Raw genomic sequence first — 20,715 nt, 5'->3', positions numbered from 1 at the left:
AATAAATTAATAGTTTTTTTAAAAAATCTATGCTTTTAGTTTATGATTAATTTTTATATAATCCATTAAGAGTTAATGATCCAATTAAGGATCATTCTAATCATTCCCTTAAAGATAACCTAGCTTAAAAAATAATTGAGATTTATTAGTTATAGTAGCGGAGCTATGGCAAAATTTTATAAAAATATACACATAAAATAATTTCATTCAAAGCATGAAAAGAGGATTTCCTACCATATTCTAGGAACTGTCATCCTAGATTAATTAAAAGAATTTTATTATGCATGGAGATGTGGATGTATGCATGTAGATGTAGATGTATAGATGTGGATGTATGCATATAGATGTAGATGTATAGATATGGATGTGAATGTCGAGGTGGATGTATGCATGTAGACGTAGACGTATGGATGTGAGTGTGAATGTGGATGTGGATGTATGCATGGAGATGTGGATGTATGCATGTAGATGTAGATGTATAGATGTGGATGTGATTGGAGATGTGGAAGTATGCATGTAGAAGTAGATGTATAGATGTGGATGTAAATGGAGATGTGGATGGATGCATGTAGATGTAGATGTATAGATGTGGATGTGAATGGAGATGTGGAAGTATGCATGTAGATGTAGATGTATAGATGTGGATGTGAATGTGGAGGTGGATGTATGCATGTAGATGTAGATGTATAGATGTGGATGTGAATGTGGAGGTGGATGTATGCATGTAGATGTAGATGTATGGAGGTGAATGTGAAAATAGATGTATGGATGTAGATGTGGATGTATGGATGTGAAGGTGAATGTGGATGTGGATGTATGCTTGGAGTTATGGATGTATGCATGTAGATATGAATGTATGCATATAGAGGTGGATGTATGGATGTGAATGTGGATGTAGATATGGATATATGTATGGATGTGAATATATGATATGTGATGTGAAGGAATCTGAAGTGAGGAGATGGAAAATGATGTGATTGGATGAGTACACATATAAATGGAATGTGGAATAAGTAATGTGGGTTGATGGGAAATGTGGAAAAATGAGAGTTAATATAAAAACTGTAATTGTAAACTGTTTGTAAATGCTGTTTGTAAATGACTGTTTTATGTCAAGAATGCTGGGGAAGCATTTTGACCGTCTTGTGATTAAGGTCGTGATGATAAAGTTGCAACTGCTGACGGAGAGTCAATGGAGGACGTCTCGCGTAGCAAGGTCGGCCGAGGTCTTGACCAGCCTCGGTGCGATTAAAATGGTGAGCTTCCGGTACGGTGGATGAGGGGCCAAGGAAGCGGCCTATGAGTGAAGCGCTAGGTCACCTGCGAAGGATCCTAGAGGGTGCTGACCATACGGTGCTCGGACTCTGGGTCGCCTAGGATACCCACGCGTGCGTCGAGGAAGATATTGGAACAAGGAGTAAGAGTTGTTTTCTGAAACCGGGCATGGATCTAGTTGATTGACCTTGCTGGTCTTCAATGGATGAGTCCATGGCTCTTTATATGGATCTGTTGGTTGATCTTGCTGATCTTCAACGAGAGTCCATCTTGATTTTTATAAGTGATTATATTGCTGAGTATTATGGGCTAGGAACTAGGAAACGGCCCCTGAGTGGACAGGGCGTGAGCGTCCTAGTTGCCAATGATGCCATAGATACTCTGATGAAGGAATGATGAAAAAATTAAGAATCAACCGGATAAATTGGAAGATGGTGATCAGTGATACTATGGTTTTATTAAAGGATTGTTTTAAACTGGTTGAATCTGTGAAAAGGCAATTTCATATTGGGTGTGTGAGTGGTGTGACTAGTTTTATTTTTGCATGAACATCCGGCTAGGGGGCCTTGGAACTCTTTTCCTTGGTACCCGGGACAAAACCTAACCAAATTCTTAATTGGATCCCATCACTACAGTGGTTGAACGGTTGGCTAACCCATGGGACTGGATGGGGTTAGGCTGGACTGATGGATCCGTAAATCGAGACTCAACTTTTGTTATTATGATAGATAAAGTAAATCCCGGACAGTAATTTTTCTATGGATAGGAATCAACGGCTGTGCCTCTTGAATGGGAAAAAAAGCGTTCATCTCAATGATCCAAGTGCAAGTTTCTTCCTTGATCTGATCAAGTATCTTGAAGATGCAATTAGATCAGCTTGATCAGAAATGATCTTGACTACGTTAGAGTAAAAAGTTTTCCTGGTGGAATCACCCGTGTTTTCCGGTAAAGGAAGTTTTTCCGGGTTCGGTTTTGGAACAATCGACGGATTAGTCTCTTATCCGGATATCCGTGGACGAGGCCCCGAATGTGGGACCCCTATCCCGCGCGAGAAGTGCTACTTCCGCTGCCAGTATCCTGAATCCGTTGCTCGGTGGGAACAGGGATCTTACATGGCCTTGGTGGTTGTAGCTTGAGGTGGCTATAATATTCTCTAGCAAGACCTTCATTGGATATGATGTGCCCTAATAGGCATCCTTGGATCACTAGAAAGAAGCACTAAATGGATTGAGTTTAGGTAAGCATGCATGTGAGTTAATCATATTAAGGAGTGTACATATATATAAAATTTTGTAATCATGATGGGATTCTCATAGGTTGATGATTCTTGCATAAATCTTGATGAATGCTTTGATTCAAGATCCTTTATTTACATGCATTAACAGTCCGCATGAAAGACTACAATGTAGAACTGGAACTCATTCCCCAATCCTATGCAATAGACTTAAGAGGGGCTCAACCTTATATGGATTGCTACCTCCAAACCATTGTCTTTAACACCATCAGTTTTGGGTATTCAAGATATTGGTACTATGGAACTTACATTAGGGACAATCAAGTAATAGCATTTTTATAATTTAGACCCTTCTTGCACATGGTTATAACCGACTCTCATTCTTATTTGATGAATATGATACGAGGCTTGTAGAAGCTTGGAGAAGAGGAGAGAGCCTAGACTCTCTCGAGATTGAGTGTGGGAGTTCTATGGGTAGTTGGGAAGATTATTAAGTACAAGGGAGCCAAGAAGTAGGCCACATTTGGGGAGAGTGAGATCTTGAGGACCAAGACATAAACAAAGGTGGTTGGATAGAACAAAGAGGTGAGCTAGAAAAGCAAATTGGCCGGGGTCAGCCTAGTGGATGCCTCCAAAGAAAGACTAGGCTTCTCCGCCCAGTGTAGCCACTCAGAAGGAGAATAAGGTCCTCGAGTCTTGCTCCAAACCAAGGTTCTCTACCACCAAGCAACAAGTTTTCCCTTAATTTTTCACTGATTCACATGGATAGCAATACTGGAACTGTAGTGGGTTAACTGCAGTGGGTTGTGCAACTCAGGTGCAAAACCAAGACTACCACTACCAAGAATTCAAGGCCAAGCGCCCAAGTGCAAGTTAACAACCAAGGAGGCCTATATCAAGTGTGCAATCAGCACCAACCTCTTCCTCAAAAGGTGAAGCTTCTCAAGGAAAGCCTCTTGCAACCATACTTAGAAAGGCAAGTGTGAAACTACCTACATTCAAGGTAACTTCCTTCAAAGACGTAGATAATCATATTAGAAAATTTAACAATGCATGCAAGGTAAGAAGGCTCGAAAGAGAAGATGCATATCTTATATCCTTAGGAGTAGATAAAAATGGTATAGTCAACACCCAGTCCATCACTTTGCTACTTGGGACAGCCTAAGAGATGGTTTCTTAAGGATATTCAAACCAAGGAACTTTCACGATATGATTGTTCAGGAAATCTACAACCTTCAAATGCAAGTAGGAGAGTATCCTAGAGCTTATCACAATAGTCAAGTTACTTGTGTCAAGGACACCATCAGATCCAAGAGAGTTCATGCTTAAGAAGTGGGTAATGAGAGCCCTATTGCCACCCTAGAGGAATTACAAGAAGCAACCACTCGGCTAGAGAATGGTAGACAAATGGCCGAGAACGAGGCATAAGGTAGTCTTTGCAGGACCCAATCCCTTGTGGCCTTACTAAAATAAGAGATACAAGAGATGAAGGCACAACATGAAAGGAATAAAGAGTCATCAAACAACTTAGAAAGGAGTTGGAAGATTTCAGGATATGTGACCACGGATTGGGAGTTAGGTGCACCTTATGTCACTTTGTAGAGGGCATTGTATCTCAGATTTTCCACAAAGGAGGTATGCTCTATCTTTTTTACGGGCCGTGATGCAAGTGAGAGCTACTTCATGAAAGGATTTAGAAAGATGCAACATATGTAAAACATGGGGACAAGACACCTGATAGAAGAATATATGGTGACACCTACATGCACACCACACCCATCACTCACTACAACTTAACCCTCCCATACCCTGCATGTATGCCCCACACACAACACCAGTGCTATGCACTCAAGAGAGGACACAATCACCTTCTTATTCCAGTCATCTCAGATATATGCCATGGATATACCAAGACACAATCAGGGTATATGCCATGGACACCGAGACATTTAGGCAATACACAAATTCTAGACCAAGGGAGCCGGCTACCTAGGAGGACCAGACACATCCTTTGCTACCAGTGTGGAGAGTATGGTCATTATCTGTCAAAGTGCACTATGCTAGAGGGATCACCTCCATGCAAAAGGATCTAGAAAGATGCAACATATGGAAAACATGGGGGTAGGACACCTGACAGAAGACTACATGGTGACACCTACATCAAGGCCAACTAACATGCACACCCATCACTCACTACAACTTACCCCCTCCCATACCCTGCATGTATTCCCCACCCATAACACTAGTGCTATGTACTCAAGAGCGGACACAATCACCTTCTTATTCCAGTCATCTTAGGTCTATGCCATGGATATACCAAGACACAATCACCTTTTTATTCACAATCATCTCAGGTATATGCCATGGACACCAAGGCACCTAGGCAATACACAAATTCTAGACCAAGGGAGCCACCTAGGAGGACCAAACCCATCCTTTGCTACCAATATGGGGAGTATGGTCATTATCAGTCAAGGTGCATTATCACCTCCATGCAAGAATTGCCTAGATTCCAAGGACCACTATACTTCGGATTACCCACTACAACAAGTGGCCTCAAGCTCAATCTCTCCAAAGGTAAGGAACCAAATTCCAACATAAATACACACGTGGTGGAGTTTTCATTCATCTTATGGGCCCTCATCTTCTCATCTCGTTGATGTAGTGGAGACAAATTCAAGTGATACTACCCACTCAGCTAACCCTAGTGTGAATGGATCACACCCCTCCTCTGACTATCCACAATGTAGAAATTTGTCTTGGAGTATCTTACCAAACAACCTACCCCCACTATTACCCACACCTAGAAACCTAGCCCAAGTGTTACCTACACCTTCCTTATACCCAAACCCAACTCCTCTGGTAGCTATTATAACAAGGGCACAAGGTAAGGCATCTAAGCAAGTCTTAAGGGAAGCTTCAACTTCCAAATTGGAATCCTCTAGCTCTAAGAAAACCTGTTGAATGGCAATCAAAACTCCGGAGGATGTAGTGGATCATGCATTCATAAGTTCTTGCAAGAATTTTTAGGAGACCACCACTGGAAATTACAACTCTACCCAAGCTAGGTGGTAAATTGTAGATAGAATGAGGAGTGAAGTTCTTGCTCAAGAATATTGAAGTCAAATCGGGTCCACAATAGCTAAGTACACTTAATCGAAGGGTGGGGAGTAAACTTAAGAAGCTTATAGATCAATGGAGTGACCCACCTAACCCATCCTTCTCTAGCCTAGTCCAGGTTTGTCTATAGGAGCCACTCTCATAGATGGTAAAAGCTCAAGATTGACATTGCAAATCAATGGAGTACCGATTAAACAAGCTATAGAGGATGGTGGGTCAGGTGTAAACATGCTACCACAAAAGGAGCTAGAAAGCAAGTTGGTATTAGGATCACCCAAGCTTTTAATTTTTCCATCAAAGTAGCCAACCCTTTAAGACATGTCTCACCTCTTGGTATAGTTGAAGGAGTCACAATTCAAACCCAAGGCATTACCATTTTGATAAAGTTTGTGGCCATTGATCTATCCTTACAAAAGGAGCTTACCCTCTCATACTTGTTGGAAGACCATGGCTTAAAGTAGCTAAGGTGTTTTCAAATTGGGGGGAGAACACAATACGTGTACTAGTAAGAGACATGATGGTTCATCAAACAAGAGGAGGAAACTCATGGTCAACTTCACCAGTGGTATCCTCTCCTAGTGAAATATAAATGGAGGCTAACTATGAGGTGTATGTACTGTAAGAAAGGGAGACAAAAGCATCTCCACAAGAAACCTTCTTAGATTGGCTGGAAGCCTTAGACTGGCTGGAAGCCTTAGATGGCATAGCTTGCAACATGGTGGAAGTTACAGAGATCATGGATGAACCCACAGGTGGAAAAAAGGAGCTTCTAAGTGCATTGCCTTTGTCAAAGATGGATCATGAGTTACAAGAGTACACTGATGAGGAGTGTAGAGTACTCAGCCTAGGAGAGAAATCATTGCTCACTAGCAAGAGAGGGGAAAAACATGTGGTCGTAAGAACACAATATGAGTGAGGTAAAAGAGATAGCTAAAGCTCCAAAGAAAAAGAACCACAAGCACTTTTAAAAGAAAAGAAACAGGGTACAGAACTGGAGTAGTCTGGACATGACCCCATCCCAAAATTTGGGCCTCCACTTGCATGGGTAGAAGAGAGAGTAGGTGATTTTTCCATTAAAAGCCAACAATACTACGACCTAGAAATGTTGGAAGAAGTAGCAAAGAAAAATGACGAGATACCCACTACCACTTACCAGAAGAAATGTGAGAATTAAACTTGGGGATTGAGGATAAACCAAAACCAATTAAGTTGGCTGATTGGTTGTGGGGTCATCATGATCGTCTCTCAAGGAGGTAACACAACTAATGGAAGACCATGCGGATGTTTTTGCTTGATCCTACAAAGACCTGGCAAGGGTGCCTTCAACAATAGGTACATATCAACAATAAATCCCACTAAAACAAGATTATAAGCCAATGAGGAAACCAACCTTAACCCCAATTATGCAAAAACAATGAAGGAAGAGTTGGAGAAGATGGAAGCACCAAGTATCATCTCACCCATAGAGCACTCAGAATGGTTTTCACCAATTGTGGTCACTCCCAAAAACAAGACAAACAACAAGATTAGGGTTTGTGTGGATATTTTACTTGAACCAAGCACAATGGTAAAATAGGGATTTCCATTACCTTTCATGGATAGAGTATTGGAGGATGTCGTAGGGCCGCGTGTTGTACTCCTTCATATGGATGGATTCAATGGGTACAACCAAGTCGAAATTGATGAGGTAGACAAACTCAAGATTGCCTTTGTCACACAATGGTGTACATATCTCTATAATAGGATGCCTTTCGGCCTATGCACGCCACTTGCAACTTTTTAGAATATTATCACCAAGATATTCCATGAATACCTCAATGACTTCGTGCATATATTCCAGGATGATTTCCCAAATTTTAATGGGAAGAATGGTAACTATTCATTCCTCCATATTTTCTACATCTAGCTCAAAGACTTATGGGCACTCGTCGCTTCACTAATTCCACCTTGTCTTTGCTTGCTCTTTGTTTCACAAGTTTTGTCATTTCTTGATGCTCCTTTAGTATATCTAATTTGTTTTGGCCTCTGTGCTTTCAAAAATCGGAGAAGGGCTTGTATCCAAATCATGTTTGATCTTCAGTCCTTGCTCGCTCTTTTATGGACACAATGCCTTTCAACTCCTTGACTCCTCTTTCTTATCTATTTGGCATTGTGTGCTTTAAAGAGTCAAAGAAGAGCTTGTGTCCAAGCCATGTTTCATCTTCATCCTCGACTTCTGTTGCCATCAATTTATTGCCTCTTTTGTAGGTGTGTCACCTTTAATTTCAATGCTTTATGCTCGTCGCTTCTCCCTTCTCAGCTTCTCCACTTCCTCTTGCAAGAATTCCTTATGATTTTAGACATCCTACAATACCCTATTACACTACACACTAGACACACCTTTCCTTTTCTTGGAGGGTTGTTTGTAGTCTTTAAATCTCTCTTGGCCCCTCTATCACACACTTTGTAAGTAGTTTATGGCTCCTGTTAATTATTTTTTAAAACCTTGAGGCAACTTGGGTATGAGACAAGTTTAGATGGTCCAAGCTGTGGCAGCGGCATCTGTAATTGGCTTTGTGCTTCTTGTTCCAAGTAGCTAGTGCCATTATGTCTTCTATTGTGTAATCGGACGGGAACCCGAATCGATGGACGGACACTTCAGATGCCAAACAAAGATGTGAAAACACAGCGAAAATAACCATCTACTATGTTAAAAGGAACACAACACTGAGCTGAAACAACCAGCCCCCCATAGGAACTTCTTTATTGATTGAGAAGCTTTACAAAATACCAAGGTGCGGGTGTGAACAACACCAGAGCTTTCCACAAGTTTCCTCAGCAAAACACTTGCACAGGAATCAAAGCACAAACCACTCCAAGAACCAATACGAATCAACATCCCAGGTTGGTGTCAATCCTAACACCAAACTTTGTGCCAAATTAGCCTTGAAGAGGTTCTCAAAACAATCCCTAAATATCCCTGAAGCCCCGGCACTTCAGGAACAAGAGAGAGAAAAACTACCAACTGCCCACTGTATGTCCGGTGCAAGGGAAAGAGAGAGATAATCTGCCCATTGCCCACTATATGGCCAACAAACTGACCAGTTAGCTTACCAAGGTGTGAACGGAGATTTTTCCACAGGAGCAGCAAAACCACATAATGGAAGACACCTGTTTAAAGCAAGTTTATCATAGAACGTGTGTGAAGGCTTATCTGGAATATTTCTATTTGAAGGCGGTTTATAGGACATGAGTTTACAGGATTTTACTCACTTTTATGGTTTATAAGGATACATGTTTACACTTATAAGTGGGTGGACATGTGGGGTTTTGGTGAAGATATATATATATATATATGAGGTGGACCTAATCTTTTTAACCATGTGTCAACACTTTAAGTGGGCACCTCTTTTATCTCCCAAAAAGAGAGGTTTGTGGTATTATTGGAGGGTCTTCCACTTTTAACGGGGAAAAAGCAAGCATATGTATTTTTGGGCTAGTGGATTCTTTTAAAACAACACAACAAGTATGCGCATGATGGGAGGAGGGTAGGCGCGGGCAGCAGTTGATAAGTGTTCTCTCCCTCTTCTTCTCCTTCTCTCCTCCTGAGCGCTGTACGTATAATGGGCAGCAGTCCCTTCTCTTCTGCACGAGAGTAAACGGGTAGGGTTTTTCTCTGTTTTCGTGACCATACAGGACCTTCAGCAGCAGCAGATGCGCGGCCAATGAAGTTCTGTTTGCTCCCTCTTCACTCAGTCTTCAGCAGGCGGCAGCTTTTCCTTGCTTGCCAATTTGCTGGCCGTACAAAAGGGGGTAGCGACTGGTCAGTTTGCTGGCCGTACAGGTTCTGTTTGCTCCCTCTTCACCCAGTCTTCAGTAGGTGGCAGCTTTTTCCTCGCTTTCTTGCCAGTTTGCTAGCTGTACAGAAGGGGGTAGGGCTCACTGCTCCTCCAACTCTTATTTTGCTTTCTTCCACTCTTCCTTACAAGGAGCTAGTAGCAGTAGTCCAGCCTATGCCTCCCATCTTTCCCCTCAGCCAAGAAAATCTAGGCATGGACTTCCAATTCTTCTCCTTTTGTGACGTGTTTCTTGTTAGCCTATTGCCCCTCCTCTCCTTGAAATAGGTAGGGCTATTAGATATACCCACCAATCTTAGTCTTGTTGTTGGGTTTGGACAGTTTGCTGATATGCTCCTTGAGATAGGTAGGGTTATCAGATATACCCACCAATCTTAGTCTTATTGTTGGGGTTTGGACAGTTTGTTGATTTGCTCCTTGAGGTTGTTGTACATGATTTTTTCCATGTAAACTTGTTTCTTGCTCGATGGCCTTGACCATGCCATAGTTCTTTCTTGATGTGAAGTAAGGTTTGTGGGCTAGATTTATCATCTCGACCACAAACACCATATACTTTTGTATGTTTTCATCGTCAAGGTTTCATGTAATCTTCTTCTCCTTTGCCCCCTCTAGAGAGGACCAAATTGCACGATGAGGTCCCTTTCATTTCACTTTAATTTTCACCTCTTTTGCGGGTAGCCTGAATACCTCCTTCTATGAGTAGCCTGAATACCTCCTTTTGCAAGTAGCCTCAATACTTGTAGCTACCTCCCTTTGTAGGTAGCCTCGATACTTCTACCACATACAGTGGTGTGAATTTCTTCTTCTGTTCTAAACGGGAGGGTGATGGTGTTGGAGCTCTTTAAGTGCTCCAATTGCTTCTTGGCTCTGAAGTTATGCTGAAGTTCATCTCATGGGAGATGCCCTCTCTCGCCCTCGTGCCCTCTCTCGTAAAGAGTGCCCTCTCTCTCCCTCGATGCTCTCTGCAAATGTCTTGATCCCAAATTTCTCGAGCCATTCTGTGTGCTTGTTTGCTTCCTTATGTGGGGTTGAGGTGAGGTATTTAAATTCCACCATCTTGCTTAACAAAACAAAACAAGAGGTGTGTGAGAGGAAGCACGAGATGCAAGGAAGATGAATGTTTAGAAGGTAGAAGATGCAAAGGAGCAGATCATTTCACAAACTAGAAATTGTGATGCCACCACACCCAAACCATTTGGATTTGTTTTGGGCATGCCAATGGTACGACCATGAACACTCAACCTTCCTCGTCCTCTCTGTGATTTCTCAAAATCCTAGGTTAGTTCATCTCCTTAGCATTGAATGCACAGATAACAAGAGATATAATGATGAGATAGGTAGGGGGTGTGAAAAGAGAGACATGATTATTTTTATTTTATCCCCATGCGACCTATCTGGAGGGGTTGCTATCTTTTAATTTATTGGTACTATGGTTTGATTGCCAACTGTCTTGTCTTCCACTTTGCATGCCAACGCCATGCATACACACACTTTGTTTCCTTCGCATACAATTTTTCTTGAGCATCCTCTCGATCCAGTTCCTACTTTTGATTATTTTGAAATTTTTCCATGATACCATGATACGGCTTCAGCATGTACCCATTTATTGATTTTGGTAGCCTTTCGCCATACTTGCTAGTTCAAATGTACCGATTCCCATATTCCTGAAAATTTTATATGGATTGATAGCTTCACACAATATTACCTCCACATTGGTTGAATCCACTGCCTCCTTTCCAAATACATTGAAATCATTCACAAATACCCTCATGGCATGGTAAGATACTCATAGAAGATTTCTCAAACCATCCTTTAAAATGTGGCTCATGCATTCTTTAGCCCAAATGTCATCACATTTGAAAGCACATTAGAAGCAAATTTTCCCCATTCTATCACAAAGATTGTTTTTTTATTGTCCTCTATGGCCACTTGGACTTTGATTATACATATCCACCACCCTTGAATCCATCCAAAAATGAGCATATCTCATTTCTACCCACCATTGCATCTACCAACAAGAAAGGAAGAAAAAATGATTGAGTTTTCTATGAGGTAGGGCACAAAGGGGGGCTGGGGCTGTCTGATGAAGGGTCGCCTCTTGTTGTAGAGGCGTTGTAGATATATGGAGGTCCCTTTTCATGGCCATTGTTGAACCGTAAAGATGGAGCCATTTGTGGGGGATGGCAAAGAGCCGATGTACCCCCTTCTTTGCAGATGTACCCCCTTCTTTGCAGATGGGATTAGTAGGGGGGTACAGTGCTGCAGAGCCAGGATTGCCTCTATGGGCAGTGTTGCTGGGGCGTATTCTCCCCTGTCTCTCCTTATCTTCTGCATGGTCCAAGCCCAGCGTAATGTTGACCACATGTAGGGTAACAAAAGAGGCTCCAATTGGAGGAGTGAGTACAGCAATCTATCGGCCAAATAGAGGCATTAGTGTGGCAAGTCCCATAGACAACCAAAGTAGTGTTGGTTGTCATCTACAGTAGAAGCAGGTGTGTCCACAAAGGTTAGCACTTCACTGGTGCGAAAGGGCTGTTTTGCACAGGCAAGCTATGGCACAGATGGGCCCAAAAGGAGCTCTGAACAAAGGGATGTGCCTCTATTGGACTTATTGCACAATAGGGTGGGACTGTGCAAGCCTCAGGACTATGTGACACAACATCCCAGGAGGGATCAAGGGCTGGTATTTCTCCGATCGTTAGATTAGGAGTGAGAATCTAAAGATTCTCAAGGGATATAAAACGGAGGCGTGAGATTCTCAAGGTATTAAAAACGTATTAAAAACGGGTCAGTGGATTAAAAACGTATTAAACGGCCCGACCGACGTTACTGATATTTTTTTTTTTCAAAATTCCTATGCCGATGATTCTTGAAATCCGGTTTCAATCTCACGCCGAACCAGCTGCTCCGCCTTGCTCCTCCCAAACAAAACGACTGCTGAGCGCTACCTAGTTCACTCTTGTGGACCAGCTTATCATGGGCGCTACCTACTTCCAGCTTATCATGGGCGCTACCTACTTCCAGCTGCTCCGCCTTGCAATCTCCTCAGGACCAGCTGCCTCGCACTATTGCGAACCAGCTGTGAGACGGTGCAATTGAGGCTTTGCAATCTCCTCTGAAAAATAGCTACTGAGCGACGGTGTGAACCAGCTGCGCGACGGTCACCTCCAAACTACGACGATAAGTGCTCTGCAAGCTGGTTCGCCCTTCTATTTTTATTCATTTTCAGTCAAAACCTAGAGCTTAATCGAATTGATTAAGCTTAACCTAGAGATTGCTAGTTCACCCTAATCAATTCTTGATTATTTTTGGCTTTAGTGTGAAGTTTTCGTCCGAGTTACGACTAGTTGATATTGTGCTAATTCTTCCTATCTTTCTGTGGTGCATATGCCCTATCAACCCCCTTTTTTGTGCTAATTTTTCCTATTTAATGCTTCTATTAGTGATAGGTTTCATTATGGCCAAGTCTGCCCTTGATCTTCGAAGTCATACAGAAACTCAGTCTGTTGAACGTTGTATTGATGTATACTCGTGTGTGTGGGGGAGCATATATTGGTACCTAATTCTACAACCGCTATTAGGCGCTGACAGTGTTAGTAGGGATGTTGTAGTATTTAGTCAATACTATGCATGATGGAGCTAATGGTTATATGGTCTTGTGGATGGCTACCATGAGTCTATACCTTGCACTTTCGTTTAAAGGTGAATTTGGGCTTATCCTGGATTCATCTTGGTATATAAAGAAGGGAAGTAAGAAAGTCACATTAATGACCTTTTGAGGCCGAAGTTGGCCTATAAGACAAATTAGATACATTATTGGCAGTACATTCCACACTTTGAGATGCTATAAATGACACTAAGAAAAAGCGAAAAAAAGTAAAAGTGCATCAAATAGAAACTGCTCTCGATAAGTGAGAGGGGAGAGAGTCGTGTGTGTGCGTCTTTGCATCGAGTCGCTTAATTACCTTTGCATTGAGTCATTGAGTCATACTTGAGTTGTGGATGAGCTTCACATGCTTCAGAAAAGTCAACTAATGTATGGTGTTTTTTTCATAAGGTCGATGGCCAGCGACGATGAAACACAATTGTTTGAAGATGTTTTGCTTGACGACGGTTGTACCACTCGTTTGTGCATTGCTACAAAGGAGTGTCGCAGATTGAATGTATGATACCTCAGGCGAGGTGATATGATGGACCATTTGCACAACAAGCATCATATCAATGTAGATATTCCTATGCGAAAGGGTGGTCGTCCTCTAGGTCATCGCACTCAAGAGGCCCCAAGAGCTTTGTACACAAAGCAATGTCGTGCGCGCTTTGAAAATCCGGACCAGAAGCTCAACAAAAACACGAGGACTCAAGAAGCTCGACTTAAAAAGAGGGCTGAAGAGGATTGGGACGCAATGGGTGATGATGAAAGATCGTGCTTTGAAAGCAAGGATACTTACATTAGAGAGAAGGTCGAGAGTGCAATGCAAAAATACCTCTTGGGAAAGGATGTTTGCTTGAGTCACATCAACAAGCGGATTGCTGAAGGCTATGAGAAACATGTGAGTATAGAATAATTGCTTTGGTTAGTAGTGCATTATATTCATGTGTGTTTGCATCATTTTGAGTAGTGTTTTCTTAATTTAGAGACGCTTAATAGCGAAGGATAATGCAACGACATCCACACCCACCGCCAATCCTTTAAATGATGGATCACATGAAGTACGTGACAAAGTAGTCACTCCGGTAATACTCTCCTGACAGAGGCTTAATGCTTTTTTCTCATTCTTTTTTACAACGTGATAGAGGTTCTTTTATTGTCATTAAATTTATATTGCTCATTCTCTTTTGTAGGAGAAGTAGAGGTTCTTTTATTGTCACATTAAATTTATATTGCTCATTCTCTTTTGTAGGAGAAGTTGGTGAGCTTTGACGATCAAGGTCCACTTTTAGCTCCTATGAAAGAGGATAGCGCTCGTACGTTCTTCGAGGAAAGCCGAATCTTGTGCTCATTTTAAATCGGTGAGCCAATGGAAACTTCCCTTGCAACTCATGTGCAAATGGCCAAAAAAGCGAAGGTGTCTTAAAAATAAATTCCTTTATGTAAACGTTGCTTTCATAAAGTGTAGAATGGATATGTATCAAATGTTTCTCTAATTTTGCATAGGTTGGCATATCCACAAGGCTTGGGTCTCCTACTATTATTAGTGACTCCCCTCTATCTAGCACAAGTGCTCCCATTACCGTGGTCATTGCGAATGGAAGCACAACTATAGATGCTAACTTAAGTCAACCTTTGAAATGTGATGATTTCATTAAGAGGTAAGGCTATTTAATAGAAGTCTTTTATCTTTCATGTGTGAATCATTTTCTACTTGCATGTATGATCATACGTCTTTTACACTATGTAGGTTTGAGAGTGGTCTTGCTATTCAATTTGTGTCTCGTGCATCGAATCAAGTTGTTGAGGTTTATGGTAGCCTTTTGGAGTCAATTGTGACTCAAAAAGCATCGACACAGACAATGAATTTGTGTCATATGTAAGTCTATTTTTTAAAAAAGGCTTGATCTTTTCCATATGTATATGTATATTGCACGGGTGTGACATCAATGAACCGCTTAATTTATAGGTGGTTCGAGAACACGATGCCAAGCCATGTCTTCGAAAAAGCATGGTTTTGTGACAGCCTTTGGTATGCCTTTATAAAGGTATGTCGAAATCAAGAGGCAAAAAAGCTTGATAGTTGCTTTGGAGAGATAGATGTGGCAAAGTACTTGTTTATCTTTTTTTCAATTGTGGATGGGTAGGTCTACTAACTTAGTACCTTTGATGTTCAAACTATCTATTAGGATGCTTAATGGATTAATGTGTTCTTGTTGCTTCTCATTCTATAGACATCATTGGCAACTTTTTGCGTTGTACAACAATATCCATAAAAGGCTAGTGCGTTGTCCATGGGAGACTCATGGATTACTATATCTTGATCCACTCTCAAGGGTAGTGTCTCCAACTCATTTGTCATCTATTTACAGGTACATATTGGCTACTTGTTTTGTTATCTTAGAACAAAAAAGACTTTTTTTTAACCATCTACACCAACTATGCTTTTAGGGCTTTGCAAATCATGGCTTCACATTGCTCTAACAACTCATTGAGGGAGTTTATGGAGAGGCCAAGGAAGTCCTTGGATACCTTGGAGAAACCACATGTAATAATCCTGGCACCCTTGCGATCACTAACCCTGAAAATTTGTATTGGTTCACTCATTCTTTGATTCTTTGGTAGGTGCCGCAACAGCCTAATGCTATAGATTGTGGATTCTATGTCATGGCCTACATGAAACGGATGATTGAGGGGGCATATGGCAAACGATCGAAGAGCTATGTAAGATGCTTCTCTTGAGTCTTATCTCTAAGTTTCACAATTAAGGAGTTGTACTCATTCGATTTTATTTTCTCTTATGTATGCAATTGACTAGGACTTGGTTCAAACATGAGGCCGTGGAGCAGTTGAAGCTAGATTTGGCCGCATGGGTGAAGAAAAAGATCTTGGAGATACAATGAGTTCACCTTCTTTGTGTCGGCATAGTTTTGGCTTCACATGATACTCATTTTGTATTGTGGCAACAATTTTGGAAATGATACTTTGCATTATTGCAAAGTTAGTTTGTATCGCGGCAAACTTATTGACAAACTTGGTTGTCTTATGACAAATATTTTGGCAATGATAACTTGCATTGTTTCTTATCTTCTCTTGTTTTTCATGAATAACTCTACTATGTTGTGAATGTGAAGTCCCTCATGCTTCTTTCTAATGTGAGTTGTTGTGGATAATTTCTTGGCAAACACAATTTCTTTAAAGATTGTGGTTCTTTCTTGATATTTAACTCTATTGTGATGTGAATGAGAAGTCCCTTATGCTAATTTTAATTGTGAGTGGTCGTGGATAATTTTTTAGCAAACACATTGTCTTTATGGATTGTAAATCTTCCTTGATGGAAAACTCCATTATGTTGTGAATGAGAAGACCCTTATGCTAATTTTTAATGAGTGGTTGTGGGTAGTAGACAGACAATGGTCTGTACTCCCTTTGTTCTCAAAAAGGGCTCCTAAGTAGATGAACATAATCCTTAGAGAATAAGATACTCATGCTTGTAATCCTTGTGTGATCCTAAAGTGAAACCTGTGTGAACCTAATGTGAACCTTGTGTGAACCATGTGTAAACCCAATGAACTCATCATGGCAATGAGTCCCGAGAACATGTACCTTCGGGAAAATATTCACAGCGTTGTAAACTCTGAGTGAACCGAGTGTGAACCATGTGTGAACCCCATCAATTTATGGCAATGTGACCCGAGAGCATACAATTTTAGAAAAGTATTAGCAGGGTAGCGAACACTGTGTGAACCATGTGTGATCCAAATGTGATCCAAGTGGGAACCATTTGTGAACCATGTGTAAACCATGTGTGAACCCAATAAAATCATGGCAATGTGACCCGAGAGCATGCACCTGTGGGACAATATTCACAGGGTTGTGAACCATGTGTGAACCCATTGTGAACCATGTGTGAACCCCATCAATTCAAGGTAATGTGACCCAAGAGCATGAACCGAGCATGAACCTTTGGGAAAATATTTACAAAGTTGTGAACCTTGTGTGAACCATTTGTGAACCAAGAGTGATTAACACTGCTTGAACCCCATCAATTCATGGCAATGTGACCCGACAACATACAACTTTAGAAAAATAATAACAGAAATGAAAACCTCATTTGAAGTGAACCACGATCATAAAGACATGGTAAAGAAAGCAAGACTCTTAATTCATTGAGGATGGAGTTGTGTAAAGCTTGATTACAAGAGAACAAGCATCCACTTAGAGGCCAACACGTTGCGCAGCATGTCTCCATTATCTTGAGCCAAGGAAAAGCATCTCTCTTGATCTACATCACCGCCGCAATCACATGACACAATTTTAGCAGTAACGCTAGAGGAGATCCCACATATTCTTACCACTTTTCCAACAAGAATACAATCGCTACCTCTTGGGGCCTGCCTTGATGTCAAGGGTAATATTGCATGGCATGTGCAACAAGTTATGGTCACTTTAGGGTCCAGCATAAAAGTCTTTGAGCAACAATGGGAACACCAAATCCATGGTTTTTCTGGGAATCTCACTCGTTGCCGACCATGTTGATGCTTTCTTCTCAACACTCTGGTGAGTCTTTTTGGCCTGGAGGGTTGACAAGTTCCTATTTGCTCCTCCTCACTTATTGAAGATGCCCTTTGTATGCGTTTTTGGCCTGGAGGGTTGACAAGTTCCTATTTGCTCCTCCTCACTTATTGAAGATGCCCTTTGTATGTGTTTCACCCCATGGCCAAGCCTCGTGCTTGGGACATGCTCCTGTATCTGATGGATGCCTCCTCGTGTGGGCATTTTAATGTGTCTAGGTGCTGGATCATCCATGAGGATGAATGTGCAACTCTTGAGATGGTCCAAAAGAGTTTCAAGCTGAGATGAGTCACTCTCTTGCACACGCACTTCAACTTGATCGAGCATGCTTCTTATTTCATTGATGCTCGCAAGTACACGACTCTTCTGTTCTGAAAGACTGGAGGATGCAACACTAATCTCAGGCATGTTTTGAATGTGCCCCTCGCTAACATTAGTAGTATCCTCCATAAACATACTTCTTGCGCTGTCTATGACTGGGAGGATTGGAAACAGGTGACAAAAATGCTTCTCAATGATTAACCTTAGGCCATATAGATGCTTGCAGTTGCTTGCAACATCCAGACAATCACAAAAATTGATCTGCAGACTGACATGATACCATTTATTAGATGAAGCACTTAACATCTTGAATAGCAAATTTAGCTCATTTACTGCAATCACGGAAGAAGGCCGTTCTTCAAATCTTTGCAGCAATTTTTCTCCTTCCCGTAAACGTGTTGTTTGCTGTTGAGTATGTCCATAGATATTGAATCGTCCGGAGTCAACTAAGAGAGGAGCAAAGGAGTTAAGAAGTGAACATATTATTATGCAAAAGCAACCAACATAGTACCTATCTCTTGTTTTTGCTTGAAAAACTCTAATAAGGTCCCACCCATGTGAGTGCCACTTTGCGAGTCACCAATGATTGCATGTACCAAGTCCAAAACAGATCGATTAATCTGTGCATTCAATAATGTGTACTTTATATATTACCACAGTCTCTCCACAAGGTTTGTAGTGTCCACATTTCCATAATTGAAGAGGCGACCAAATCTTGGCCATCTAGTTCGCCAAGGGCAATCACTCCCACACCAACCATTTGTAACATATCTCTGCACATTTGTGTTTTCCTCATAATTTTGCAAGAGAATTTCGAGCTCAAATGAAGCTTCCGTAGAGCTATTCAAAAGGGTACACATTGAGGAGTAGAGATGGTCTTGGGACTCCTTGGAACCTGCAGAATACATTACCAAACATTAATGAAGCGTATGGTAACCAATGAGAAGCATTACATTGGAAGTCAATGAATACCTTTGGGAGTAAGTTCTCTACCCACGCTTTCTTTGCATGGAACCAACAGAGAAGGACATGGCATGCCACTTGTTGGCCACCTAAGCCATTGTCTATCCAACAATAAGGATCTTCTTGCACCACTTTGTTGAAAGCCTCAAGCTCCATGTGTGACTTGTCAATTACTAAGACAGCTGGACGAATATCTCTCATTCTAGATAGCACTGTCTTGAGAGTAACCTGGAGAGCAATTGCTTCTTGTTCAGACCCTGGATCATTTGTGCATAACATAAACCAAATAAGTATGCCAATTCCATTTTGATTAGGCAATACTGCAGCATACAATGGTAGCCCAAAAATGTTTGTTTTAAATGTACTGTCAATTGCCCATAAGTTGTTCAAAGAAAAACGCATTGCCATGTGCAGCATCCACTCATCTTGAATTATTACAATGAACAATCTTTTTTAAGCAACCTCCGCAGAAGGATTGTAGGGTTGACAATAACACACCTGCAATGCCAAGAAATCTTGTTACTTTCAAGCTGCACTGGGCCTAGCACCTTACACACATGGCCAACTAAATTTCATACCTTGCCTTGTTTTTGCAATAGCTGTACCTCTTTCCACATTGCAACCCAATCATCTCCAGATAACCTCCCTACAAAAGACAATAAATGCTATTGTTTGTTCATCACATTATTGCCAATTCAGTGAGAGAAATGTGCTAGTATGCTTTGTACCTTGCCGTCTTATTTGAAAGGACATCATCGACACTTCTCGTGGTATCATAAAAAACCTGTAGATTACCTTATCCACATTAGAGGCATTATCATAATGCAACTTCTCCTTTGACAAGGACATTTTTGCCACATGATACGGAATTCTCATATCAAACAAGTCCTCTGTACAACATTGGAGAACATTTTGATGCACAGGTAGATGATACAAGTCTTCTTGTGAGCCTGGCACATGTTCTTGATGATAGGGAAACAAAGTGATGGAAGCAATATCAGAGACATGGTCAATACGTACTGCAATATCAGAGACATGGTCAATACGTACTGCAACACAAAAAGGACATCCACACCTATTTGATTTTCTTAGCCTTCTCTTGCTTCCTTGCCTTCGAGGTTCCCTGCCTCTATGACATGCATAGTCAATTACCTTTTTCTTTCCACATGAACCATTTCTGAAGCGAACAAACACTAGTCATACTTTGTGCTCAGTGACAATGTCATCTAGTGCTTGACCCAAATTAGAAACTGCGATGTTCACGTATTCCTGCTTTGCTAGATTTGTGTTCAACCTGTTAATACCATTTGATCTAAGCGCTCTTTTGGAATCTTCACTATGCGAACAACTACAGCTATGTAGAAGATCTTTTGCAAACTGTATTGGGATACCTTGCCTTCTTATATCCATGCACCAGGCGCTCTTGAGCATGCACAAAGTGTCATGAATATCACGGTGGGATACTCCCATCTTCTGCCATGTGACATTCTCTAACAATTGTGGCAAACTGTATTGGGATGCCTTACCTTCTTATATCCATGCACCAGGCGCTCTTGAGCATGCACAAAGTGTCATGAATATCACGGTGGGATACTCCCATCTTCTGCCATGTGACATTCTCTAACAATTGTGGCCCACTCATTTATATGGGATATTTTTAAATGTGGTGAAGAGACCAAGCATAGGTTAGAGCACCCATCTTCATTCTTTTGTAGCCGCAAATTGTCCTGTAGTTTTCTCCA

General features: G+C 41.4%; 1 protein-coding gene across 1 annotated transcript; it reads left to right on the top strand.

Moving 5' to 3' along the window:
- Positions 1-15,350: 15,350 nt before the first annotated feature.
- On the top strand, positions 15,351-16,125 carry LOC147619380 (uncharacterized). The gene is made up of 4 exons (XM_086773517.1): positions 15,351-15,451; positions 15,566-15,662; positions 15,740-15,838; positions 15,925-16,125. Exons 1-4 carry the CDS (start codon positions 15,420-15,422, stop codon positions 16,015-16,017), a joined length of 321 nt encoding a protein of 106 aa, XP_086629643.1. The 5' UTR covers positions 15,351-15,419; the 3' UTR covers positions 16,018-16,125.
- The last annotated feature ends 4,590 nt before the right edge of the window (positions 16,126-20,715 follow it).

The sequence above is a fragment of the Cibotium barometz genome, chromosome 33 (genome assembly GCF_041138505.1).
Source record: "Cibotium barometz isolate CiBa-2024 chromosome 33, ASM4113850v1, whole genome shotgun sequence".
NCBI lineage: Eukaryota > Viridiplantae > Streptophyta > Polypodiopsida > Cyatheales > Cibotiaceae > Cibotium > Cibotium barometz.
Note: the sequence above shows the minus strand (reverse complement) of the source record. Positions and strands in the feature narration are given on the sequence as shown.